General features: G+C 40.2%; 1 protein-coding gene across 1 annotated transcript; it reads right to left on the bottom strand.

Annotated features, from left to right (window-relative positions):
* Positions 1 to 208: 208 nt before the first annotated feature.
* actr5 (actin related protein 5) lies at positions 209 to 25479 on the bottom strand. Its single transcript, XM_077238540.1, has 9 exons — positions 25024 to 25479; positions 15457 to 15689; positions 12216 to 12385; positions 9802 to 10019; positions 7250 to 7387; positions 6382 to 6489; positions 5913 to 6052; positions 1740 to 1872; positions 209 to 579 (listed from the first exon to the last, which is right to left on the bottom strand). The coding sequence occupies exons 1-9, from the start codon at positions 25396 to 25398 to the stop codon at positions 304 to 306; spliced, it is 1791 nt and encodes a 596-aa protein (XP_077094655.1). The 5' UTR covers positions 25399 to 25479; the 3' UTR covers positions 209 to 303.
* Between the last annotated feature and the right edge of the window lie 767 nt (positions 25480 to 26246).

The raw sequence follows: 26246 nt of genomic DNA, 5'->3' as shown, positions 1-26246 counted from the left end.
GGACTTATTCCGCCATACCCGGCTTTGCACTTTTAAATCTGCTGTCGGTGAACATCTCAAACTACATGATCAAAGACTACAGATTATGTTCTGGAATCAGAGGAATCTTTTAGGATTCTCAACATTTCTCGCAGACAGCCAAAATCATAAAGTGTGAACCACGCTTTCATTTGTACACTAATTAAAACACTAAACAAACGCAAACAAATTTGGTCACTAGTATTATTTTATCAAATATACATCTCAACTGTACAAACAGACCAAACTGATGTTTAAAAATGTTGTCCAGACCTCCATGCGTCACTAAGACAGGGAGATGTCGTTGTCATTGCTGATGGTGTCCGGAAGGCTTGTGTCCGTCGCCAGTTTTCCCATGAGTGTGTGTTTGGCGGCTGATGTGGGTTTATTGAGTTTCATGGGTATGAAGGTGTTTGAAGCACAGTGTTCTCTCAGATATTCCCCTCCATTCTCCTCATAATCCTGCCGGCTGATCCAGCCCTGATCTTCAGCAGGGTTCCTGAGCGCCCAATCACGAGCCCCGAACCAAGCGTCCAGAGCCGGCCGCCGCGCCAGAGACACCTGACAGACAAATACATACAAGTGAATTATGTCAAATTTTTAAAAGTTGATCAATTTCCAAAACTCATGTTACTTTTTGTTTTGTTAAAAATTAGCTATTAATTATTAAACAATTAAAGTGGTAATTCTGGGGGAAAGTGTGCCAGATGCTTTTACATTAGTCACGCCGAAAGTAGAAGTTTATGGAACTTTTGAAAAATAAAAAAAAACATTTTATTGCATTAAAACATAAATATTAAACTTCCTCAAGGCTGGTTAATGGACAGCTTTAAGAATTGTGAATAAAGGTTCTTTCACACCAAACGCAATGCAAGAAAGAAAAACCACAGCCAATGGGCCACTCTTGATGGATGTGGTAAACTTCACCTCTATATGAGGATATGAGTGGAGAGCTGCATCAAGAACAGAGAGTGGATACAGACAGACACGTCCCCTCTGTCACGAGCTCATCTTTCTGCACACACTTCAGAAGGACCCCAGCAATACAACGAGTCTATGGAATATTTATCTTATGTCATCCTGGATCTAAACCACAGGCACAATGTAATGCAGACCGCAAATAAACTATTTTACATTTTTTTGTTTATGCAGCAACTCGCTAATCACAGATGTGGAACATCTTTATTAATCAGAATATAAATTAATCAGGTACAATCAATGAAAATATATCCATTTTATGCACTGACCAGGCCTTTGGGTAGACCATATGTGTATAAGCAGATGCAAAGTCAGACTCTATAGTTGCTCTGCATATCAACTCATCTTTATATCTCTGATAATAAAGCCTATTCTGTGGCATCAAAACCCAAGACTTCGAGAGTGATTTTCCACACAGCCACGACACACGTGTCTGTAGTTTAATGGGTTCATGAACATAATCTTCACTATGTACATAGTTATTTTTTGGTTTTCAAAGCCATTTTCATTGCATTAGTTCCATCAAATGCTCTGATATGTAAATCTGCATCCACTGTTTCTATTTAATCTTTCTTCATGATAAACGATGTCCCAAAATATCCGACTTTGGTGGAAAAGGGCCTTATTATTAAATATTCCACAATGACTTCATTTACCTCACATTTCCATGACCCAATGTTATGTTATACACTTGTTTGGATCACGTGTAGGATGATTCAAGCAGTTGAGACTGATATTCAGACCTGAAAGTGTGACTGGAAGGGTCTGATGGCGAGAAGGTCTCTCTGCACTCTTTCTTTCAGTCCGGGATACTGCAGGTTTCCTCCAGTCAAAAACACATTCTTCACCAGCGCCTCCTGCTGTTCCGGAGGGTACCTACACACACACACACACACACACACACACACACACACACACACACACACACACACACACACACACACACACACACACACACACACACACACACCTTTTTAATGATTCCCCAAACAACAATGACCTTGAATTACAGAGCTCACAACTAACTCCATCACTGAACTTTAAATGTTTCACTTAGGTCCGGTTTAAACTGAACTGAAAACCTTTACAGTGATATATATAGATTCGAGAGACTTGCATTATTTACTGACCCACTGTTAATGACAATGTGTAATTAAAGACACATTTTCACAACCGAGATTTATTATTCATATTCATGTATATGTAAATCTGCTGCACACTTTCCTCTCCATTAAGAAAATTGAGCGTGCAGCAAGAAAATGCACTCAACAAAAATAAGAGCGGTGAGAAAACAGCCGTTCAGAAAGCATTGATCACAGTGATGTGGAAATGTTAGTTCATGTTTTGACTCGCGTCTGACCTCGAGAGACTAACCAGAATAAACAAACCGGAGAAGATGAAGAGGGCGGAGCCACAGAGCCAATTACATCATCACCTCAGACCAATGGTTCGAAGGCGTTTACCAGCCGGAGACAACTTTTCCGGAAACAAACTCCAAACAAGCATTGTTTGGCCGGATTTTGTTTGAAATTATGTCACATTCTTCAATTTCACTTTAATCCTGACGAGTGCATATAGCGTGTGAATAATAGACCATGTTTTAATCAGTTTAGCTGAGACACATTTATCTGCCCAAGTCGAAATACACTGATATTTAATTTCAAGGGCTTATTCGTTACACTTTATTTTAAGCTGTCCTTGTTACGGTATAATTAAACATTTAGGAACTGAGTAATGCTAATTAACATGTGCTTACTGGTTAGAATTAGTTACATGTAAATATAAGGGCTCTAACGATACACAAAACCCACGATTCGGTTCCTATCACGTTTTTTGACCCACAATTGAATGCAAACCGCGAGTATTTCAAGGGTTGTTGGGTTGTTAGAAGAGAGGAAAAAAAACGAGAGATTTTGAATCAAATGTTTTTTTATTTATTTCATAACATTTGGAAAACCTACAGGTAAATCTTCTATAAATATTTGTGAGTCTTCATTTTCTTTTGTTTGCCTACTCCAGTTCTTGTTAAAACTCACTAGATGTTTATTCTGTGCATTTTTGGGCACTTTTTGTGTGAAATCATATTTATTTCGTACATCAAAAGCGTGCTTTCACTTTTGAAAATAGACTTGGCGCCGAAACCCGTGCTTCACTGCTGCTCCCGTTGTGAACGCACTCAGTGATTAACATGCACGCCGGACAAAATCGCGCTGCTCACGCGCAGCTGACGCTTGCAGTGTGAAACGGCCGTTACAGGTAAAATTAAAGAATTTATCCTCAACTAGTTTTGTGGTGTAGGTCTACGTATTTTATTATGTTAACTTCAAACAATACTAATAGTAATTTAAAGATGTGGTAGGAGTGGATCTGGACAGGAAGCATAACTCTGGGAGTGTGAAGGTGTGTGTCGTGATTCTGCCTTCTCACACACCAACACAGGTTCGTGGATCTGAGTGTCGCGACTTTGCTTCCATATCACCTATCGCTACAGCCCTACTAATTTGTATGAATCACTGTTATTACATGTAACGTGTGTTACGTCCTCAGGACATATTATGTAAAGTTTTTTTTTGATTATATATTTTACTTGGTTAAATGTGATAGTTTTTAATGTGTGCTCTGTCTGTCTCTCCCTCACTCTGCTTGCCTTACAGTTAATTAGCCACACCTGACGCTCGTAAGGAGTGTTACACAGCTACGCTATAAGAGAGCAGAGTGAACACTGCTTGTGGAGGTTCACTTCTCCCCTGCACCAGGACTTGTGTTGTTGTAGTAGTAACTAAGTGAGAAACTGGTGTGTTGACCTGGTGTATTGTAATCCACCGTTTGTGTGTGCGTGCTTAGGTGTTACATAGCATATAGCTTTGCTATCAGGTAATGACTTTTTATTTCAAATTTTTCTTTGTTACTTTGTTACGGTAATTAAAAGGTATTGTATCTAAAATCCTATACATATATATTTACTTTTACCTGTTAAGGGGAGCGGTAGGGAGATTGAGTCACCTTTTTATTTTATAATACGTAAATCCCTGTTTTTCGGATAGTCAGGGAGTGGAGGGAAGTATATGTTGTTTCTTTATTTTCTTTTACCTGTGTAGGTTATTTAGTTCTCCTTCCAATAGTAAGTCTCTTTTGTTTGTTGTTTTGGTGACCTTCTCCTGAACAAGGTTATTTTCGTAAACGAAAACTGAAACTAAGACTAAAACTATTGGTCAAAAAACATTTTCGTAAACTGAAATAAAATTAAAAATTCATAATGAATGAAAAACTAAAACTAAACGAAACTAACAACAGTTACTGAAAAACTAACTGAAATAAAATAATAATTAGCAAAAATAAATTATAGTTTTCGTTATTAAGCTCTTTACTTTGGCGGAAAATCTGACCTGTGGCTGTTTAAGGAAATGACTGATATATGGCGCTTCATACGCGTGAAGTTGCTGAGGCGATTAACCGCTTTCCTGTGACGCGCTCAATAAAGGACCGTAACGTAGAACACATGGCTAGTGCTGAGCGGCTGTTCATAAAGGATGCATCTGTTGCAGTGGAATGGGAAATAACACAAGGTAATAAGAGGCAAGTTGGACTTCTTTTAACTTGAGCGCAGCATTTTTAGAGTGCCGTTTCATTTGCGAGACGCGGGTGCGACAGCAAAACAAGTTCGCCAAGCACAAAAAACCTTTAATGTTCTAGGCTACTATGTTTGAGATGTCATGTTTGCATGGAGATTGACAGGCTGAAAGGTGCTGTTATTATCTTTGTTTTTATAAAACATTTACTGCTAATAATATCCACGTGGAGACATTTCCCCGCAATGTATGGAATACCAGGACACACACACACACACACACACTGGTGCACTATCTTTGTGGGGACTCTTCATAGACGTAATGGTTTTTATACTGCACAAACTATTCTGTCTTCTTACACTAAACTGACCCCTAAACCTACCCATCACACAACTTTCTGCATTTTTACATTTACAAAAAAGCTAATTTTGTATGATTTATAGCCTTGTGTACCTCAATTTAGGTCTCCACAGTGACACGAGTCCCCATGAGTCTGTGTGTATTCAGGTTTAAGTCCCCACCAGGATAGAAAAACATGCACACACTCACACATTGCATAGATACTTCATTATTTAATCACACTGGCTACACAGCTGGTTGTGTTGGGTGTAGTCAGATGAATTGAGCTGGGTTTTTTTTATGTACCAGTGGTCACTCTGCTACATTTACAGCTGAAATAAAGTAAACTAGGCATGTTTAACAAGATTTCATCTTTAATATGTTAGTTTGTCTGAATTTTTCATATGTTTTTCTTGTATACTTTTAAGTTCCATTTATTTGGTGCTTTGTTCAATCTCAAACCATTATTTTATTTTTCTTATTAAGATGTCTGCACAAGAGTTAACTGTAATCTGGGCAAACATTAAACTTTGCTGAAATTAAGCGTCTCGCTTTGGTCTACATTGGAAGTGTTCTGTTTGCTCTGCTAAACTATAATTACTAAAACTAAAACTGAAACTAAATAAAATAAAAACTAAATAAAAATGTGTTTGCAAAATAAAAACTAAACTAAAACTAACAAAACCATTAATAAAATTAACTAAAACTAAACTGAAATATAAAGCAAATATGAAAACGATATTAAAAAAAAAACTAATTTAAAAAAGCAAAACTATAATAACCTTGCTCCTGAAGACTGAATACCCCCAGTTTCTTTGTTTAAATACAATAAATCATTTTACTTTTTGCATTAAGTGTTGGCTCACATTTCTGGGACAGAGGACTGAAGGGAACTCTCCACGTTTACGTTCTTTTTTTAAATTTAAGTTTGTTACCCTCTCCCAACCCTAGACTGGGAGTAGATCGTAATACAAAAATAAAGTGTTAGCTGTTTATGTGATCACTCACTGCTCCAGAACGAACTGCAGTGTCTCCGTCAGGCCCATCTGCTCCTCTCCGATCAGCGACGGCTGGAACAGGATCTCCGGCACACGCAGCCGCTCCGTGCCCACAAACAGCTGATGATACTCCGCCATGTTGAACAGCGGCTTTCAGACAACATAAAGAGTCAAATCAAGACCAGAGGACACAAGCACACAAGTGCAATGAACAAATCTGGCTGTGTTCATGAATAGTAAGAGTAGACTGTAAAATATGTCGGTTACACTTTATTTAAAGGTGTCATTGTTACAGTGTAATTATATATTTAAGTGCTGAGTAATATTAAGCAACTACATGTACTTACAATAAGGTTAGGGAAGGAATAGGATTTGTTGCATGTAATTATGCATAATTTACAGTTATTACTATGGTAAGCACATGTAACATATGTAACGAGGACACTGTAAGACATTGATTGGTGTTCCTCCAAGATTACCTGGTTGGCACTGGTAGTTTTGCAGGGCTCCTCGTTCTCCTCGTTTAAATCTGTGTCTATCTCGTTCCCTTCATCAGCGGGCGGCTCCACCTCTGCCGTCTGACTCGACTGTTCAAGCACAGAAGACCAGATCATCTTTACAAGGGGTCATGGCATGCCGTTATAATTCCTTAATCATTTTATTTGATGCTTTTGTATGTTACATTTTTTTGCACAGAAAAAAAAAAAAACATGATTATTTTCCGCCGTCATTCTGCAAGAAACACTGGTTTTGGTGCAAGATATTGATTCCTCATGTCACGACCGCTTTAAACAATGCATTAAATTCTTTTCTAAATGATTCCAATAGTTACGGTCACACTCAAAAGTCAAAAGAAAGCTCATATAATACTTATTACAGATAATTTAAAAATAAAAATACAGCATTTATGCATCATGGCAGTAGCTACATCTAATAATGCATTAATGAGAAATTGAACAGGTGTTCCTAATAATCCTTTAGGTGAGTGTATATATATATATATATATATATATATATCATTGTTAGCCAGGATTGGAAGTTCGGTAGCAGCGGACAGAGGCTGGAAGTATGCATCCGGGATCACGTAGGGATCAGACCCTAACCCAAAGTAGCATTTCTTTCATGGCAGTCGAGGTGCGAAATATTGTATTTCCTAGCCATTTACTGTATCCGTACGAAGCTGTAAATCGTAGCAAGCTAGCTAGCAGCTAGCTAATGTTTTTCAGTACCATAGACAGTACTCGGTAGGTACTCAAGATGGTGGCAGTCAACTGGAAAAAGAGCGGATGAGGTAAGAGGTCACATGACTGATATTCATCTACATTCACTCACTCATCATGAACACACCTCGGGCTTCATGAGCCGCTGCTGCTCCACACTCATGCTGAGCTTCTGGATGTAGGACTGAAGCTCCTCGGCCGAGTCCATGTTGAGCTCCACCAGACTCCTGTGAAACAGTTCCAGAGACCCGTCCTCCAGCAGCTCCTGACGGCACAGCACAGTCAGGGTGTGTGTGTGTGTGTGTGTGTGTGTGTGTGTGTGTGTGTGTGTGAAACAGTTCCAGAGACCCGTCCTCCAGCAGCTCCTGACGGCACAGCACAGTCAGTGTGTGTGTGTGTGTGTGTGTGTGTGTGTGTGTGTGTGTGTGTGTGTGTGAAACAGTTCCAGAGACCCGTCCTCCAGCAGCTCCTGACGGCACAGCACAGTCAGGGTGTGTGTGTGTGTGTGTGTGTGTGTGTGTGTGTGTGTGTGTGTGTGTGTGTGTGTGTATGTGTGTGTATGTGTGTGTGCGTGTAGCTCCTGATGGCAACGGCACAGTCAGTGTGTGTGTGTGTGTGTGTGTGTGCGTGTGCGTGTAGCTCCTGATGGCAACGGCACAGTCAGTGAGTGTGAGCGTGAGTGTGTGCAGCTCCAGACGGAAACAGGACACTTATGCCGAGTTCACACTACACAATATTAGCCCTGATTTTCACTCGACGACAGGTTTTGCGAGATCGTCAACAAATGCCTGAAATCACAGGCAAATCGGTGCTCGTTCACGCGAGTGACAATCACGCAGTGTGTATTCTCAAAGACGAGATCTGAGAGAATCGTGAGATATTTGACATGCAAAATATCTATTCACAATCCTGTGGTGTGAATGTGTTCTGACTGAAAACTACATCAGCGTTGACCGACAGCCAATGAGAGCAAGATACAGGAGTTATAGACTACAATATCAGTATTTCAATAGATATATTTACAATTATATCAAACAGAAACAGCACAAACATTTGCTTGACCAGCAGCACATTACAAAATTATTAATTTACCCCCAAATCTCTTTGCAGAAACACACTCCTTGCTCTCGTCTCCCCTAGGGCTGGGACGGTTAACCGCATTACCGCGGTCACGTGACTCCAACAGTGGGTCTGAGCTCGTCACCGTCATCACCGCAAAACAAACATTGGTCTGCACATGTGTGCACGTTGTGTCTAATTATATGGATTCATTGATTCTAATGACATGGATTATGTATAATGACATTGTGTCTTACGTGGATTCAAGGTTTTCTAAACAAAACTTATCAAAAGATGGAGCAAATCCGACCTTTCGCGAGTTGGGGAGCGCAATGTTCAATGACACATAATAACATTACATTCGTATTAGAGATGCGCGGATGGGCTATTATTTCATCCGCAACCGCATCACAAAACTCATCATCCGTCCGTCATCCATCCGCACCAACATGTATGTCCAATTTTCAAAACCGCAACCGCCCGCCGCTGACTGTTTTAAGGTCTATGGGCGATGCAAGGCGCTGCTGCCGCGGGGCTAAGCTCTTGGCTGTTCTAGAAAGGGGAGAAAGTAGAAAGGAAACTGATCCAATGCAGCAAAGATATTTAAAGGCTAAAGTCCCTTGTATAGCCTAATGTTGTATCCCCAGAATTCTGATCGGCGCACAGGCACAAAAATAAATAAATAAATAGCCTAAATACACATACATCGGCAAACCTGACCTTACCTGACTGTAGACTAAAATTGCATCATTTCATTTTGAATTTTGTTTAAAAGTAGACATTTCAAGCTTTCTATTTATTTTTAATGTCTGTGAGGCAAGTATCCTATACACTGAGTTTCGATTCATTTATGAGACGAGCTCCAGTTCACACGCAAGAGAACGCGCCCGCCTCCACGTCCTGATTATTTGTCTGCTATATTTGCTTCTTATTTATTAATTCCAGGCAATTGGTTAATGAAACAGTGATTGAAATTAAGATACAATTTATACAAAACGAAATTCAATTTAAAGAAAGGGTTTCTATAAAACAAAATTAATAAAGTGTTCTAAATCATGTCTGACCCATCTTATGATCCTATCTTACTCATGCTGTTCACTTTTCATATAATCAACATAGATTAAACAAAAAAATTAAATTATATTATATCATGTAAACAAATATGGAATATAATTTTTTTAATTAAGACATGTTGGTGTATTTAAAGCGGTTTACCGCTATACCGCGGGAATTTCTTGCTTTTCAACCGCGGTTAGAAAAATCCATACCGCCCCAGCCCTAGTGTCCCCAACCACTCCACAAACTGTTTTACTTTTTCTCCTTTTCACAGCAAATCAGCGCACAGACAATTTGGATCGCAATCTTCTTGCGGGCTATCATTTTAAATAACACTTTCAGTCTCGCACGAGAACTGCGGTCTCACGCACCGTGATCTTGCATATTTCCTTATCACTTCTCACGTGTGTTTGGTTGTGAAACGTAGTTTGTGGACCAGACAGAAGTTGTCTGCGATTCTTTCTTGTGTAAAGTCATGCGGTGTGAACTCGGCATTACTGTGTTTATGCTTCTGGAGCCCCCGTCAGTGTGCGCGTGTGTGTGTGTGTGTGTGTGCGTGTGTACCTGCACCGACAGCAGTGTCTCCAGCCGCTTCTGGTCCTCCTGCAGCTTCTCTTCTCTGCGACGGCTGTTGATCTCCTGCAGTCGCCGGAGCTGTTGAGCTTTCCTCTCGCTCCTCTCCTCCGCGCTCACACACACACCCGCTGTTCTCCCTGTAAACGGCAGCTGCACGCGGTGGACCTCCCGCTCGTAAAACACAGGACTGCGCCAGTTATCCAGCTCTGTCACACAGTTTATGAAAGCATTAATGCAGTGCAGACAAACTCGAGGTTGACTCAAGCCCAAAATAGTGATTCAATGAAATGGAGCTGCACGATTAATCGTTAAAAGATCGTGATCTCGATTAAACACCCAATCATTCCTATTAAAGCAATACGCCCCGCGAAGCCGTGATTTACAGTGAATCTAGAACAGCTAAGGGGCGTTATTAGGCACGACGTGGAGTTAATTTTAATATTTATTTAAATTTATTTATTTATTTATTTCTTTTTGGTATTCACGTCAAAACGCAGTTTATTGTCAATAATCGTTCCTACATATTTATAACTTCCCACACACTCCACCTTCTCACCCTTAATGAATGAATACTGGGAAGAATGAGCTTCAGTTCTGAAATCAATAGTCATATCTTTGGTCTTAGATACATTCAGCTGCAGACAAGCATCACCACGCCATTTTACAAAATCATCAACAACTGGACCATGACAAGTTTCATTTTTTTCTAGACTCTCTGATCCATTTTCTCTTGCCCGGGTGTGTTTTTCTGATGTGTTGATGCTTGACAGGAACTCCGCTTCCACAACGATTACATATTTCCGGTTATTGTGTGAAAGGTCTATACTGATGTAATGCGGTCACAGGTGTGTGTTTGTTGTGTCATTTACAATGGCTTCGAACGTGGCTCAACCAATCAGAATCAAGGACCGGAACTATCCGTTTTATAAATGACAACGACCCAGAGAGAGCAGTTATGTCATGTAGAAGTATAAACCAGCTTCACAAACAGTCTTTTCAAAAACACAGTATCATTATTTCTGCTACAAATATTCTTATCATCACAGAAGCACTGGGATAAAGGTTTATATTTAAACATGCGGAAGCGATCAAAATAGAGCAAATCACTTTTTGAAAGTAACTTGACGCTTCAAATAAGGATTATATTGATTACATCGTTACACCAGTAGGTGGCGACAAGTGACTGTTAAAATTGTGTTTGACATTAAATCATTCCTTCAAGAGATTCGTTCAAATATGCAGAATCATTCAGTAATGAAAGTATTTGAGTCATTCATTCAAACAGAGTTTTTAAAATAATTTAGATTAATTAAATATTTAAAATTGACTGCGGCAATAAACATTTTATCAGAACCTCTAGTAAATACGTTATTTTGTTTAGTTGTCTGTTGCTCTGTACAGATTCGTGATCTGTTTGAAATCGTGATTCTCAATTTAACCCGAATCGTGCATCTCTACAACAATCTTTTTGTTTGTTTATTAATAATCAAGTAATCAAATTCACTTAATCAACACTCAATGTAGCTGTGCTGTAACGTGTGTGTGTGTGTTCACCCTGCTGGTAGTCCGGGGCGATGTAGCTGTGCTGTAACGTGTTTGTGTGTGTGTGTGTGTGTGTGTGTGTTTGTGTGTGCTCACCCTGCTGGTAGTCCGGGGCGATGTAGCTGTGTGTGTGCAGGAGCTCCTCCATGCGGCTCAGTGTGAGAGGTTGTGTGTGTGTGTGTGTGTGTGTGTGTGTGTGTGTGTGTGTGTGTGTGTGTGTGTGTGTGTGTGTGTGTGTGTGAGCTCACCCTGCTGGTAGTCCGGGGCGATGTAGCTGTGTGTGTGCAGGAGCTCCTCCATGCGGCTCAGTGTGAGAGGTTGTGTGTGTGTGTGTGTGTGTGTGTGTGTGTGTGTGTGTGTGTGTGTGTGTGTGTGTGTGTGTGTGTGTGTGTGTGTGTGTGTGTGTGTGTGTGTGTGTGTGAGTGTGTGTGTGTGTTTGTGTGTGTGCTCACCCTGCTGGTAGTCCGGGGCGATGTAGCTGTGTGTGTGCAGGAGCTCCTCCATGCGGCTCAGTGTGAGTGTGTGTGTGTGTGTGTGTGCGCTCACCCTGCTGGTAATCCGGGGCAATGTAGCTGTGTGTGTGCAGAAGCTCCTCCATGCGGCTCAGTGTGAGTGTGTGTGTGAGTGTGTGTGTGTGCGCGCTCACCCTGCTGGTAGTCCGGGGCGATGTAGCTGTGTGTGTGCAGGAGCTCCTCCATGCGGCTCAGTGTGTGTGTGTGTGTGTGTGTGTGTGTGTGTGTGTGTGTGTGTGTGCGCTCACCCTGCTGGTAGTCCGGGGCGATGTAGCTGTGTGTGTGCAGGAGATCCTCTATGCGGCTCAATGTGAGTGCGTGTGTGTGTGTGTGTGTGTGTGTGCTCACCCTGCTGGTAGTCCGGGGCGATGTAGCTGTGTGTGTGCAGGAGCTCCTCCATGCGGCTCAGTGTGAGCGAGGGCTGGTTCGCAGGGTATTTCAGCTGCAGGAGTCTCTGAAGATACGAGGCGGCCTGACCTCCTCCCAGATTCACACGCTTGCAGTTCACAGAGTCCAGCCTGCGATTCAACACACACACACTCCTGTTATCCATCTCACATTCACGGCTCGGGTTATAGCTAAACTCTGCCGAGATAACTTATTTGATAGCAAAATGATTTTGAGACATACAGGTCCTTCTCAAAAAATTAGCATATTGTGATAAAGTTCATTATTTTCCATAATGTAATGATACAAATTAAACTTTCATATATTTTAAATTCATTGCACACCAACTGAAATATTTCAGGTCTTTTATTGTTTTAATACTGATGATTTTGGCATACAGCTCATGAAAACCCAAAATTCCTGTCTCAAAAAATTAGCATATCATGAAAAGGGTCTCTAAACGAGCTATTAACCTAATCATCTGAATCAACTAATTAACTCTAAACACCTGCAAAAGATTCCTGAGGCTTTTAAAAACTCCCAGCCTGTTTCATTACTCAAAACCGCAATCATGGGTAAGACTGCCGACCTGACTGCTGTCCAGAAGGCCATCATTGACACCCTCAAGCAAGAGGGTAAGACACAGAAAGAAATTTCTGAACAAATAGGCTGTTCCCAGAGTGCTGTATCAAGGCACCTCAGTGGGAAGTCTGTGGGAAGGAAAAAGTGTGGCAAAAACGCTGCACAACGAGAAGAGGTGACGGGACCCTGAGGAAGATTGTGGAGAAGGACCGATTCCAGACCTTGGGGGACCTGCGGAAGCAGTGGACTGAGTCTGGAGTAGAAACATCCAGAGCCACCGTGCACAGGCGTGTGCAGGAAATGGCCTACAGGTGCCGCATTCCCCAGGTCAAGCCACTTTTGAACAAGAAACAGCGGCAGAAGCGCCTGACCTGGGCTACAGAGAAGCAGCCCTGGACTGTTGCTCAGTTTTGCATGTCATTCGGAAATCAAGGTGCCAGAGTCTGGAGGAAGACTGGGGAGAAGGAAATGCCAAAATGCCTGAAGTCCAGTGTCAAGTACCCACAGTCAGTGATGGTCTGGGGTGCCATGTCAGCTGCTGGTGTTGGTCCACTGTGTTTTATCAAGGGCAGGGTCAATGCAGCTAGCTATCAGGAGATTTTGGTGCACTTCATGCTTCCATCTGCTGAAAAGCTTTATGGAGATGAAGATTTCATTTTTCAGCACGACCTGGCACCTGATCACAGTGCCAAAACCACTGGTAAATGGTTTACTGACCATGGTATTACTGTGCTCAATTGGCCTGCCAACTCTCCTGACCTGAACCCCATAGAGAATCTATGGGATATTGTGAAGAGAAATTTGAGAGACGCAAGACCCAACACTCTGGATGAGCTTAAGGCCGCTATCGAAGCATCCTGGGCCTCCATAACACCTCAGCAGTGCCACAGGCTGATTGCCTCCATGCCACACCGCATTGAAGCAGTCATTTCTGCAAAAGGATTCCCGACCAAGTATTGACTATTGTGTGCATAAGTGAACATAATTATTTGAAGGTTGACTCTTTTTTTTAAAATTAAAAACACTTCTTTTATTGGTCGGATGAAATATGCTAATTTTTTGAGATAGGAATTTTGGGTTTACATGAGCTGTATGCCAAAATCATCAGTATTAAAACAATAAAAGACCTGAAATATTTCAGTTGGTGTGCAATGAATCTAAAATATATGAAAGTTTAATTTTTATCATTACATTATGGAAAATAATGAACTTTATCACAATATGCTAATTTTTTGAGAAGGACCTGTATGCTTCCCATAAGTTTTGTTGAGGGAGACCGGTATAACAACAGAAAATGCAAAGTGCTGTTATAAACTTCGCTTATCACACAGTTATCTGTGTCTCTGCAACGTTTTCTCGCTCGAGCATGTGGCTATTGTTTTTCTTAACATGACCGTAAAACAACATAAACATGATAACCATATGCTGACTCGAGTGTACGTTCTGTGCTATTAACTGCGTAATCTGCTTTATTAGCGTTTTTTCCGTTTGCACTGCTTGAGCTGAAATACTTTTGTTCTTTATATTTTGTTTAGGCCTACACATATTGTTTAATGTTTTCAACTAAAAGAAAACCTAAAGATACATCGTAAGCTTGTTGTGTATATTGCCTAACCATAAGCTTGTTCAGAAATCATAAAAAAACATTAAACTTAAAAAATAACGTCATTCTCATTAAACATCATTTAAATAAACAAATATTCGATTTTTATGAGCCCAAATTTTTGAATACAATATTTTAGAAAAATGCCCATACCTACTGGGAACCCTATTAGTTGGTACATGACTATAATATTAAAATTACTAGTGATGCACGATATATCGGCCAGCATATCGGTCTCAGCCGATATATACTGTATGTTCATTTTATTGTCATCGTTATCAGCCTGATAAATTGGTCGATACATTAAAGCCAATAAATAATGTATTATTTCCTTCAGCTGAGACGCTTTAGATGCGCACTGTTCAACATGATGGTTTTTATTAGATCACTTCAAAACGGAAAATACAGTTAAATGCAACATGTGCAGCGTAAAATCGGTCATATCGGCTACATAAAATCATAATGAGAACATTATATATAATTGAGTGGTTTGGAAATGGATTTTAATGATGAGACTATTGTTTTTGTAATCAGGCTCTCAAAACGTACATAAATTTGGATTTAGATTTATCAGACAATATATTGGTTTTCAAATATAAAAAAATTTCGGTTATCGGTATCGGCCAAAATGTTTATATCGATTCATCCCTAAAAATGACAAATGAGCGCAAACTATTAAATTGAAGTGCTATTAACTTAGATATAATAACACTAAACATTTCAACTGCATACAAACAAATGTTACACGAGGCATGATACATTTCAGTAAACTGTACTATTTCTTTCAAGTGCTTTCCGATGTTTATGTCATGCTATAACTAGTCGTAAAGATGATCGGTTCACACGCCACTTGAACTGAGGAGCTAGTGATCCGTCACGCCACATTATAGAGCGCCAAAACCACATTTATTATTTGAATTTTCATATGAAACTGACACAGTTTGAAAGCCGAGACGGTTTCTTATAAAAACAGAACAAAAGTAGAGTCGAGAGAGAGACAGTGCTGTGTTGCGGTACCTGCCGTTGATGACGGGCAGCACGTGAGAGCAGTGATGCCCTGAGGACACCACCAGGCCTGTAGAGGGCAGATCTGCTCCATCACTGTTACAGTAGAAACTGAAGAGACTGTCCACGCCGTACGCCACCCGCGGCACGCCATAGCCCTCGAACAGCAGCTCGGACATCATCTGTCTGCAGTGCAGCGGGTTACAGACCGGCTCCGTCACCACCACCGGGTGATCCACGTGACCCTGAGCACACAGAGGGAAGGTCATGGGGCTGCACGATATTGAAGAAAAATGCGATAACTCATTAAATAATGTGATATGATAATGCTTAAAATGTGTAAAATAAATGTAAATTATCTTTAAAATACATTTAAAATTATATAACCTACATACGGGTTTCACATTCTTTTTTTGACAAGAAAACATCCCGTCAACTTCTGAAAGTGAACAGCACTTTCACAGTTTCACTGTGCCTACATTAGGTTTATTTACCAACACAACGTGAATAATCAAATATAAAATAAAACACTGCTTAGTTTTCACTGTATTTATTAAATATATTCTGATTCTTATTAAAGCTACAAAAGTTATTCAGCCAAGAACAGTGAGGGATTTTCTCTTTGTCTTTTGTTCATGACCACAGTTATTGCAAGCTGTTGCGATATGCATATCACGATATACACATTTGCGATATTTCGATATATAGTGTGCAGTCCTAGAAGATGGCATTACTATTTAACCAAACTCTCAGCAGCTGGCTAACTCTGCATACAGGAATCCTTCATGTGGGGGGACAAACATGTGCTTTACTACTAGGGCTGGGTATTGACACAAATTTCACAATTCGATTCGATTTCGATTCACAAGCTCGCAATTCGATTCGATTTCGATTAGGATTCGCTTCGATTCAATATTGATTATTTTGGATATCAGGTACAATACATGGCAAATTTTCTCAAGGAAAACAAATCTCTTAACCAATGCTGTAAACTATGGGAGTCAGTTGTATCATTAAAATTGTTTCATTAGCCTACTATAGCCTAATATTAAAGGTAAAGATTTACTGATTTGTATACAAACAATTACACTTTTATTTATTTTTCTAATAATAAAGTTATATGAAATATAAATATTTAAATGGTGGCTGTCATAAAAACTTGCCAGATTTATTCAAACATGCATTAAATATTGAAAAACATAAAATAATTATAAAATAACATAAAATGCATATGTAATATGGTGCATATATTTAGCAAAATGCTCCTCTCTAGAGTTAATTTTTCTAGCTGACTAACGAGTTCATGGTCACTGGATATGGTTTTTCTGAGGTAAATGTGACGTTACATGACATTGTTTACAAGCTGTTTCACTGAAGTCTTTCCTCGGTTGAAACAATGGTTGAGCGATTCCATGTGACAACAAGGATTTCGATAAGTTATACTCTATCTTTTAACACACTTTCAGATGCTCATTCATGTTTATTTCACGCTGCAACTGGTAATATTAAGGCGGAAGAGAAGATTATGTGTGCTCGGCGCTGCTGCTTCTCTTGAGCTGCGCCAGAGCGATCTCACGCCACAGCGCCAAAACGGTATTTATGTTTTTCAATTTCGTAAGAAAATGGACGTAATTTGAAATCTGAGACTTTGTTTCATATCAATAGTAACAAAGCACAAAGCTTATTGCGTTTATTGGATGGGATGCGCGCTATAATGTTCCATTCATTCATCAACTGAAAACAGGATGACTAATCGATTCTTGGGATTTAAGAATCGATATCGGTTCGTAAAAATGGGAATCGATTAAAATCGAGAAATCTATATTTTTTACCCAGCCCTATTTACTACCTAGGGCTGTCGCGGTGAAGGAATTACCTTTGCGGTAATTTTGAGTGGCTCAATAGCGCGATGTGCGGTTTTACCGCCATTTATTTATTTATAGCTATATAAATACGTGTTATAATGTGGTCAGCATGCACAAAAACAATGTAACCAATGTAACCGAAACTAAACAGCGTCTCTGCGCATGGAAAGACTGTCACTCAGCGCGCAGTTGTTACACCAACGGTCTTTGACTTTGAGTGAGTCATTAAACCGAAATGTTTTCATTCAACGAAAACGTTCAAAAAAGCTGATTCCTTAAATGATAGATGTAATGAAACAAGGTGTTAAAAAGAAAACGCGGTTCGCGGGACAAATTGAAGATTTTTCTAGCACAATTTACAACCAGCGGTAGTTCAGTAAAAAAATATATCCGAATGCTTCGCGTGAAACTTAGGTCTTCCGACCTTTTACCATTGTGTATTCTCAAAGATATTCAGTCAACTTATTCATTAATATGTGCGAGGGAGGGAGAGAGAGCAAGACAGTTTGAAAACGATGAGAGTGCGCGCGCTCTCTCTCTCTGCTCGTTCTCTCAGTTTAACAAGCGCAGCAGTCAGTCATCTATCACTCACCGGTCAAATAAGGCTTTGGCGGGACAAAAATACGCTTTGGCGGCCGCCAAAAAATGTTCAATGCAGGAAGGGCATTCTGACTTTATTTTGAATTCTCGTGTTCGTTCAAGCTCAGAAATAAGAGAAAGACCACTGATCTTTGTGTCTGCCCGGCTCACAGAAAACAACGTGCAAGTTCCAGTCTTCTTACGCTTGATGTTTAAACTGACAGGACTTAAAAACACATGCAAATGATAAACTTTCACTATATGGTTAAAGTTTGCAATTAATCCTCGAATGGCAAGCGTTACGGGCCGGGGAGCTGCTGGCCCGTACTGATCATGAATCACGGATCAACTACGATCCCTAAAGCCCCGTTCACACTACAAGCGACTTTGTCACTGCATGTCGCCAGTGGCTGGCGATGAGGTCGCTAGTGGGCGTTCCCACTACTGGTTGCCTTTATGAATGACATCCAATGATGTGGAGAAGGATCTTGCGCGCTCCACTCCTATTGGTTGTCGCTTCCGAAAGTCGCTCTTAATTTGCATAAAGTTAAACAGATCTCAACTTTGTTGCGTCGCCAGACACGCCCCATCCGGCAGCCAACGGTCGCGACCGCGCGTGTCGCCGGAAGTCGCCCGCTCACCATTGAAAATAAATGGTATCGTGTCGCTTGGTCGCGTGTAGTGTGAACGCAGCTTGAGGCTACTTACATCGCACATCCTGCGATGTGACTATCGTGGATGTGCACATCGCGATATCGATGCTAAAACGATATATCGTGCAGCCCTACTCTATGTGTTTAGAGACAGTATAGCAAGTAATAACCTATTCCTCTGCCCTACAAAGGAAAGAACAACATACCAGGCCACTAGTACGGGAATGACTGAAGATCTATGCAGACCAGTCTGTCACAGGTAAATAACTTGGAATAAATATATACTGTTCATTAGACAATCAGCCATAATTTCATTACAAAATATATCATTCTTTGAAATTTCTCTTTAAATTTTTAATTAGATCCCCTTTGTGCAGATCCCCTAATTGCATGGGATGCAGCTATATATTTGAATAAATGTTTTAAAGTTTGTTTAATGTTTGTTGTCTCCCATTTCATCCGCTCCAATGACAGTCTTCCAGTCTGAGAAATAAACTACTTGGTCCGTATTCGGCTTATTTGCCAGGCTACCTAGTGATGACTCAAATGAAAAACATTTGAACTCAACTTTTTCTTTCTCCAACTTAAAGGGACTAGCCTATAAGTAACTTTTTAGTAAATTTATAATCTAAAATACAATATTTTTATTCATAAATATGTGCCCAATGGTGTACAAATACCCTTGCCAATTATCTGATTTATCCTCGTAAACGAAGAATTTATTCTATTTATACATGTGACGGGTAGGTCCACGGAGGCTTCCATGTCGTTCCGCCATCTTGAAAAACTATAATAGCAGAGAGGGACAAAAAGTACGCCAATGCGTTTTCGTTCAGAGCCAGCGTGACGTGACTGAAAGCAGCAGAAACGGAGGAGCAGAGCAGCGAGAGGCGCTTGTCACTTTTATTTTTAATGGCGGACCATACCTATGCCGAGCCACTGGATAAGAAATCCTCTTCGCCAAAACAGACCAAAAATTATCGTAAAAGGAAATGTGACCGGAGGATACAAAAAACACGAGTGAATGTCGGGATTGCTTTTTCCCGGTGGAAAGAGCTAATGCAGGAGAAAGAATTCAAAAGAGACACTGAAGTCCTGCTTTCTCCTCGACTGGTCAGTCAATTTTACAGTCTTAATTACAAGTTTTCTTTGTTTGTTTACTTTATAGACAGAAGAACATTTAGAGTTAAAAGTTAAACAGGATCTTTGATGAATAGCAGCTATTGAGTAAAGTAGAGAAGGCGCTAAAAAAGTTTGTAAGTTTACTTTTGTAAGCTAGAAATTCGATACAAATATATTTTAATAGAGCATATGATTGTTCTTGCATTGTTTGCATAGCTAAGCCTACTTCAATTTTTATGTTATCTGATATTTTCTGATATTTATCATTTATACTGTGACCTCAACATTGAATAATACAGTGGCATAAATTCTGTATGTAGCTCTTGTAGCTGCCGGGCATCTTTGTCGTCGTTGTATTGACTCTCACTCTCCTCCTCGCCTAGATCCCACTGATCCACTGCCTCCCTGTCCTCTTCCTCTACTTCTTCCTCTCCCTACTGTTGAATCATCTGATGATGATCTCTAACAATGCACATACTTATAAAATATAACGAGTAAACAAGGCATAACTACTAATTACAATAGTTCATGTTTTTGACACTCTTTACTTCATACTGTAACATTCGTTTGTACGTTGCGTCAATTTGAAGTTTGTTTGAAATAACAAACCTGTTCACCCGAAGGAAAACTCGACAAAGTGCTGTTAGAAGACATCCTGTCATAGCTTTTTGGTACATGACAGCTACCGTAGATGCAACACGGATTTGAAAACGCGAGGCGCTGGAGAGCACAATTCGTTTGAATGCAAAATACAATTTCACTGCTAGATGGGAGTAATTCTTACTTAATGTCCTTTTAAGAATGAAATAAATAAATGACTAAATAAATATATCAGGCAACAGGGACCACAGAACAATCACACTAGTCCCCACTATTAATAAAATGAATCGTGTTGGTCAATAACATTGATTCGTGTTTTTGCAGCTTTACTCTATTTAAGCACGCAGAGAAAAGAGCGCGCGCGTACTGAATAGTTTAAAATCGCTTGAATGTTTAAACTGGTAAGACTTAAAAAGACGTGCAAATGATAAACGTTAGTTACAATGCAATGCTGGCCCAATTGTGCAAGTGAATATTCCATCATGTCCCGACTCCTAAACGCGAGAGTGTAGTATTGTCGCCTGCAGTGCTTGAGCTTGCCTTCTAACAACCCATTTGAGAGACGAGAGAGAGAAGACTCAGCACCGCTGAACACTCGCGCTGTTTGCGAAATTGCGTTTTGCAGTAAGTTTTAAAATGACTGATCTAATTTTATAATCTGTGTGGATTAATTTACTAATACAACCTACAACCTAATACAAAGTGAATCAATGTTTGCGGAAATTTCCAAATTATATGTGGGAGACCTGCGGGAATGCTTAAAATTATGCGCAATACCCGCAATCCCAAGCCGCAATTCGAGCCCTGAATTGGCTACATTCAAAAGCACGACTGTATCGATAAGCGCATCGTCAGGAGTTCCTGACAATGCATCGTTGTATCGTTATTCTGAGCACAGCCCTAGTGGAGATAGTGGGTTAACTCCGTGTAGCGCGCGCTCTGATCGGTAAAGGGGCAGAGATTTCAGACATCCGTTTATTAAGGAGATCTCCAAGATGTCTCTTCTTGGGATGGGGTGGTGCACAGACCTCTCCCGAATCATCTCCAGCAGTAGCGGCGTCCGAAGCACCACTAACTCCGCATCCGTTTCCCTCGTCAGCTGATACAATTTCCCCCCGGAGTCTTTTTTATTAAAAAATATTTTAATAACACGGTTTTGACTGTTATAGAGTTCTGATGACGGTCTTTAACCGTCGGTCTCACGGTTATATAATAACCGTCACACCCCTACATTATTGTACATTTATTTGAATAAAGCTGCACTGTTCTCACTGCAACTCGACTCAGTGGACCTTATTACACTGGCAGAAAATGTTGTCGTTTTTAATCTTTTGATTATGGGTGGTCAACTCTGTTATTAATATTGTAGGGTATGGACCTCTCAGACACACACTAATTATTCATTATATACAAAGGTTTATGAAACTCCAAAACTAACAGCCCAAATGAACGAACACAAGGGCAGAAACGGTGCCATGTTACAGGGCATGATAAGGAGATTTTACGACCTCCGAGGAATGTGGCCACATGCACGAGAGAGATACAATGGGAACACAGAAACCCTCTTTAAAACAGACTTTGCTGCATTAATCATAGACTAACTGATCTATAAATGAGCATGCATAAAACTATGATGACTATTGTGACTATTATGTGACTGTGTGACTATTATGTATCGTATGTACCCTGGTATACCACCAACTAACGATCAATGTAACCTCACCTGTATAATGCCTCCTACCTAATTAATCCTCATTTAATGACTCACACTTTGATGTACATCACCTTCTTCTAGAATGCAGTGTGGATGTGTTATAGCTATCTGAGCATTAATGAAGGTATAACCATGCCTGAGACAAAGACTCGTAAATCAACTAAGAGCCACTTTTCCCTCTCAGACATGTCACCGATCTTATTGGTCGAGTTCAACCCTTGGGGGTGGATCCTTTCCAACCTTTATTAGAGACAGTCCACATGTGACCTCCCTCTCTTAGTTCTTTCATCCAGCCGCAACACTGTTCTGGTGATACTGGGGAACCCCCTCCCCCTCCACGGGGTACCCAGGTAGTGATGGCAAAATGAGGCTTCCTGAACCACTGAGACGTCGCAGCCCATTGCTTCACCCAAAGGTTCATTACTCAAAGCTTCATTCAGCATTGCTCACTAGTGACACCTAGCTACTGTGCAAAGAAATTGCAGACAAATTAATTAATTCTGAACCAATGACCTGAGCAGACTTATGATGTCCCTGTTACCCCCCACCCCCATTCCCATTCCCATTCTGTTTCATTTATTTATTTATTTTCTTCTCACTGTTAATGTCTGTAACCTTTCATTTACAATAATAAAAAGACCTGAGCAGACATTTGTCCATTGCCTGAGTATAAAATATGTAGCCTGTCTTTCTCTGTCTGAATTTACTTGTGCAGAGACAACTGTCACACACACAGTTAATTAATTATTCATAAATTGTTTGGATAGTGACAGTATGAACAACAAAAGTGACTGTGTAACTGCAACAGAACAGTCTGGGGTGGAAAAAAGTTAAGAATTGTTTCCGGGGGGGTTTGTGCAGTGAACTGTTACTAGTTTTAGTGCAGTGTTGTGCTTATGGGACTGGGGATATAGAGGAGCAAACTGCAGTTTGGGGTGGGTGAAGGAAGGATTACAATAGATTTTTATTGAGAAACAGAATTTTTTCAAGTGTGTTGGGGTTTAGATAATTCCTCTTCTTGGACAAAACCTCTCCAGCCTTGGAAAAGATCCTTTCACAAGAAACAGAGGATGTAGGGGAACATAAAAATGCCAGTGCCAGCTGCTATAAATGAGGATACTGATGCTTCTGTTGAGGCCAGACAGGGGAGGATCTCCTCTTTCTTGCCGGCTCCATTACCAGGAAAAAGGAAGAGTCGCAAAAAGCAAACAAATCCAAAAGGGGAATCCAAAACAAAAAGCAGTCCAGATCCAAAAATCCAAAGCAATCCAAATAATCTTATCTCATTAATATAATAAGACTATAATATAGCTACTATAATTAATAATAACAATATTCTATATTCTAACCTGATAGACTATAATGTAATAATATACAGCCCTAACACATATGACTCAATAACGACAATGAGAGTTCTCTGACTCTCTGACACTACTACAACTGCTTCTACTACTCCTGATAACACCCACAAGGTGGCGCGAGTTTCGAACCCCCTTTATCCGAAAGCGACACTCAGACCGAACCGATGACGTATCCACACAAACCGAGGCCTCGTTTGTCATTGGTCACGTGATTTTCACGTGAACAACACAAACCTCCGACGCCTCGGTTCAAATGTCACATTACTAGCCCCAGGGCCCAGCAGGCCTCGATCCAACCAGATATGGGCTCAGGCAGGAGAGAGATGACTCTCTCACAAAGAACCAAGGACAATCTCAGGAGTTTTGGAACAAAGACTCCAACCAACAACGACTCCAATCACCCACTCTTCCGACTTCCTCACTTCTCCTGGGTGCTCGGCGTGGCCTCAACAGAGTCCCAGGCCTTGACCAAACCAGCCATGCGGTCCTGGAGAAAGAGATCTCTCAACCAACTCCACTTGACACTGCCGGAACCATCAACGACTCCAATTTTCAACAACTTCAAGAATTGTTCCCACTACAAATGCAAGTATTCAATTCAATGAAATGTGAAAATGAAATTCTGATGGTTCTTCTCATAGTCCCCTTTTCCGGTTTCCAATTTAATCCTATCACTAACCTATTTCTGTATTTATGTGTGTTTAGTTTATTTATGTTTATGATTTAGTTAATAAAACTTATGCACTTTATGTATTTGGTTCTGATCTGCTTGCAATACGAAGTCCCTTTACAGTTTTTGTTCTTGCTACAGGCTCAAAACGCTGTACATACTAAGAAATAATTATTCTTCGGTGGCTATGGAAGATACCCTTTTCTTAGAATAAATTAATAATCAAAAGAGTTCGTTGGACGAACTGATTAATTGATTGTAATATGAATTTAGCCATGTCAAGTTAATCCAATTAACTGACCCAAATATTCATAATTAATCATAACAAGTTATTATTGATTATTAATATTTCATATAGCTAGGTTCCTTACAATATCAACTCTGTTTGTTTAAGGTTTTACTTAAAAAAATATATTATCATATGCGTTTTATTGTTAACAAATTGATCAGAACTGTATTAGCATAACTAGTATTCTTACTGCATGTTTTAAAGGATTTTTAAAGGATTTAATTAATAAAACCATGTTTAGAAATAAATGCACACATTCTTGGCAACTTTTCAGTTAAATGTGTTGACATTTTTACTCCAAAACAAAAAGTCTCTATCTTATACTTACATTAATGGACGAAAAGACCAAAGTTATCTTAGGGATGAGAGGTTTTAAAATTGTGTTACATTTGTTAACTGTATTTGACCCAATTCGTCTATTACCGAGTTGACATATTTTTCTTTTAGTAGGCTACATTGATTTTCAGAATTTATATTTTAAAGCTTACAAGTTTAAGATCAGCAAATATTGAAAATGTTTAATTCAAAGCATTCTATGAAAATAAAAAAAGTTTAACAAAAAAATCCTATTTTTGTTTTCATTCTCTACTTGAAATGTACCCGCAATTCTGGAACGAGTCGCATGTGAAACAGTAAATTGTTTGCCTAATCAAAAGCTTCTATGTTCTCCAAATAATGTGTGGACAGAGACTGACTGAAAACTTTTCCACCGATAAACATCATTACCTGTGTGTTTATTCCGAGGTGCATGAAGATGTAATCGAAGATGAGCTCCTGAATGTCGAAGTTCACCACCGCGTCGCGGTCAAACGCGCTCTTGAGGCTCCAGCGCAGCGGCTCGACGCTCGCGATGTCGTTCCCCACGTGTGCATCACTACGCGCGGCCCCTCTGACGCGTGCCGCTGCTGCCCTGAACACGAGCCGCGGCGGATCGCACCGCGCTGGACCCACGCTCGCCCAGTCCGCGCGGCACTGGAAGGAGCCGTTGTCCACCACTACCGGCGCCGGACAGGGCTCGAGGCACTCCCTCTCCACCGCGAACACGGGGTCCGGCGTGCATTTATAATCCTCAAAAGTGTAAACATTGCGGTTATTATTCATGGTGTTGAACAGCTCACAAGGGCAGTCAACTCTGTCTTCTTCGTCACCATTGATGGTTGTTAGTGTTGTGTTCTCTGCTCTCTACTGACACCTGTCGGTCGCGGACAGTTCACTAAGTGTCACCTTAGAGAGGTCATTATACCACATTTTAAAACCTTAGAGAGGTCATTACTGTATATCACATTTTAAAACCTTAGAGAGGTCATTACAGTATATCACATTTTAAAACCTTAGAGAGGTCATTATTATATCACATTTTAAAACAACATTTACTGTAAGTAACACCAAAGTGAAACGCCTGGCTGGGGGAAATAATTAATTGCAGGTTTAATGTAGCCTATGTTTAGTTTAATGTGAAAGAATCCTCTTACTGTCTGAAGAAGAACATGTGCTTGTGCTGAGCACACTTCATAAGGATGCTGCCCGTATCCAGCATTGAGGTCCCCGAGGTCCTTTTCTCTGAGTGTATCCTATAATGAACGTTGTGAAATAATTGCATAATATTAACTCTAATTTGGGTCTGCAATCCCTGCTGAAAAAAAAACCAATACCATTACAGAATTGCTAATGGTTTTAATGGTAGTAAAGGGAACTGTATTGGTTTTAATGGCAACTGTAATGGTCCTAGTGGGTCTCTATTGGTAATTTGCTTTCTTCTATTGGTGGCATGTTTGTTTTTTTCTATTGGATACCAAACTTACATCTACTGGAATGGAAACCTATAGGCTACAAACCAATAAATCCTGATGGAATATGGCCCAAAACACACTTGGACACCACTTGGTAATGGTTTTAATGGTTAACGGCTGATGGTTTGTAATGGTTTTGTAGTGGAAGTCATTATCATT

The sequence above is a fragment of the Siphateles boraxobius genome, unplaced genomic scaffold, assembly GCF_051911475.1.
Source record: "Siphateles boraxobius isolate OS27281-9 unplaced genomic scaffold, OSU_SipBor_1 100, whole genome shotgun sequence".
Classification (NCBI taxonomy): domain Eukaryota; kingdom Metazoa; phylum Chordata; class Actinopteri; order Cypriniformes; family Leuciscidae; genus Siphateles; species Siphateles boraxobius.
This window is presented reverse-complemented; position numbering and strand designations above follow the sequence as displayed.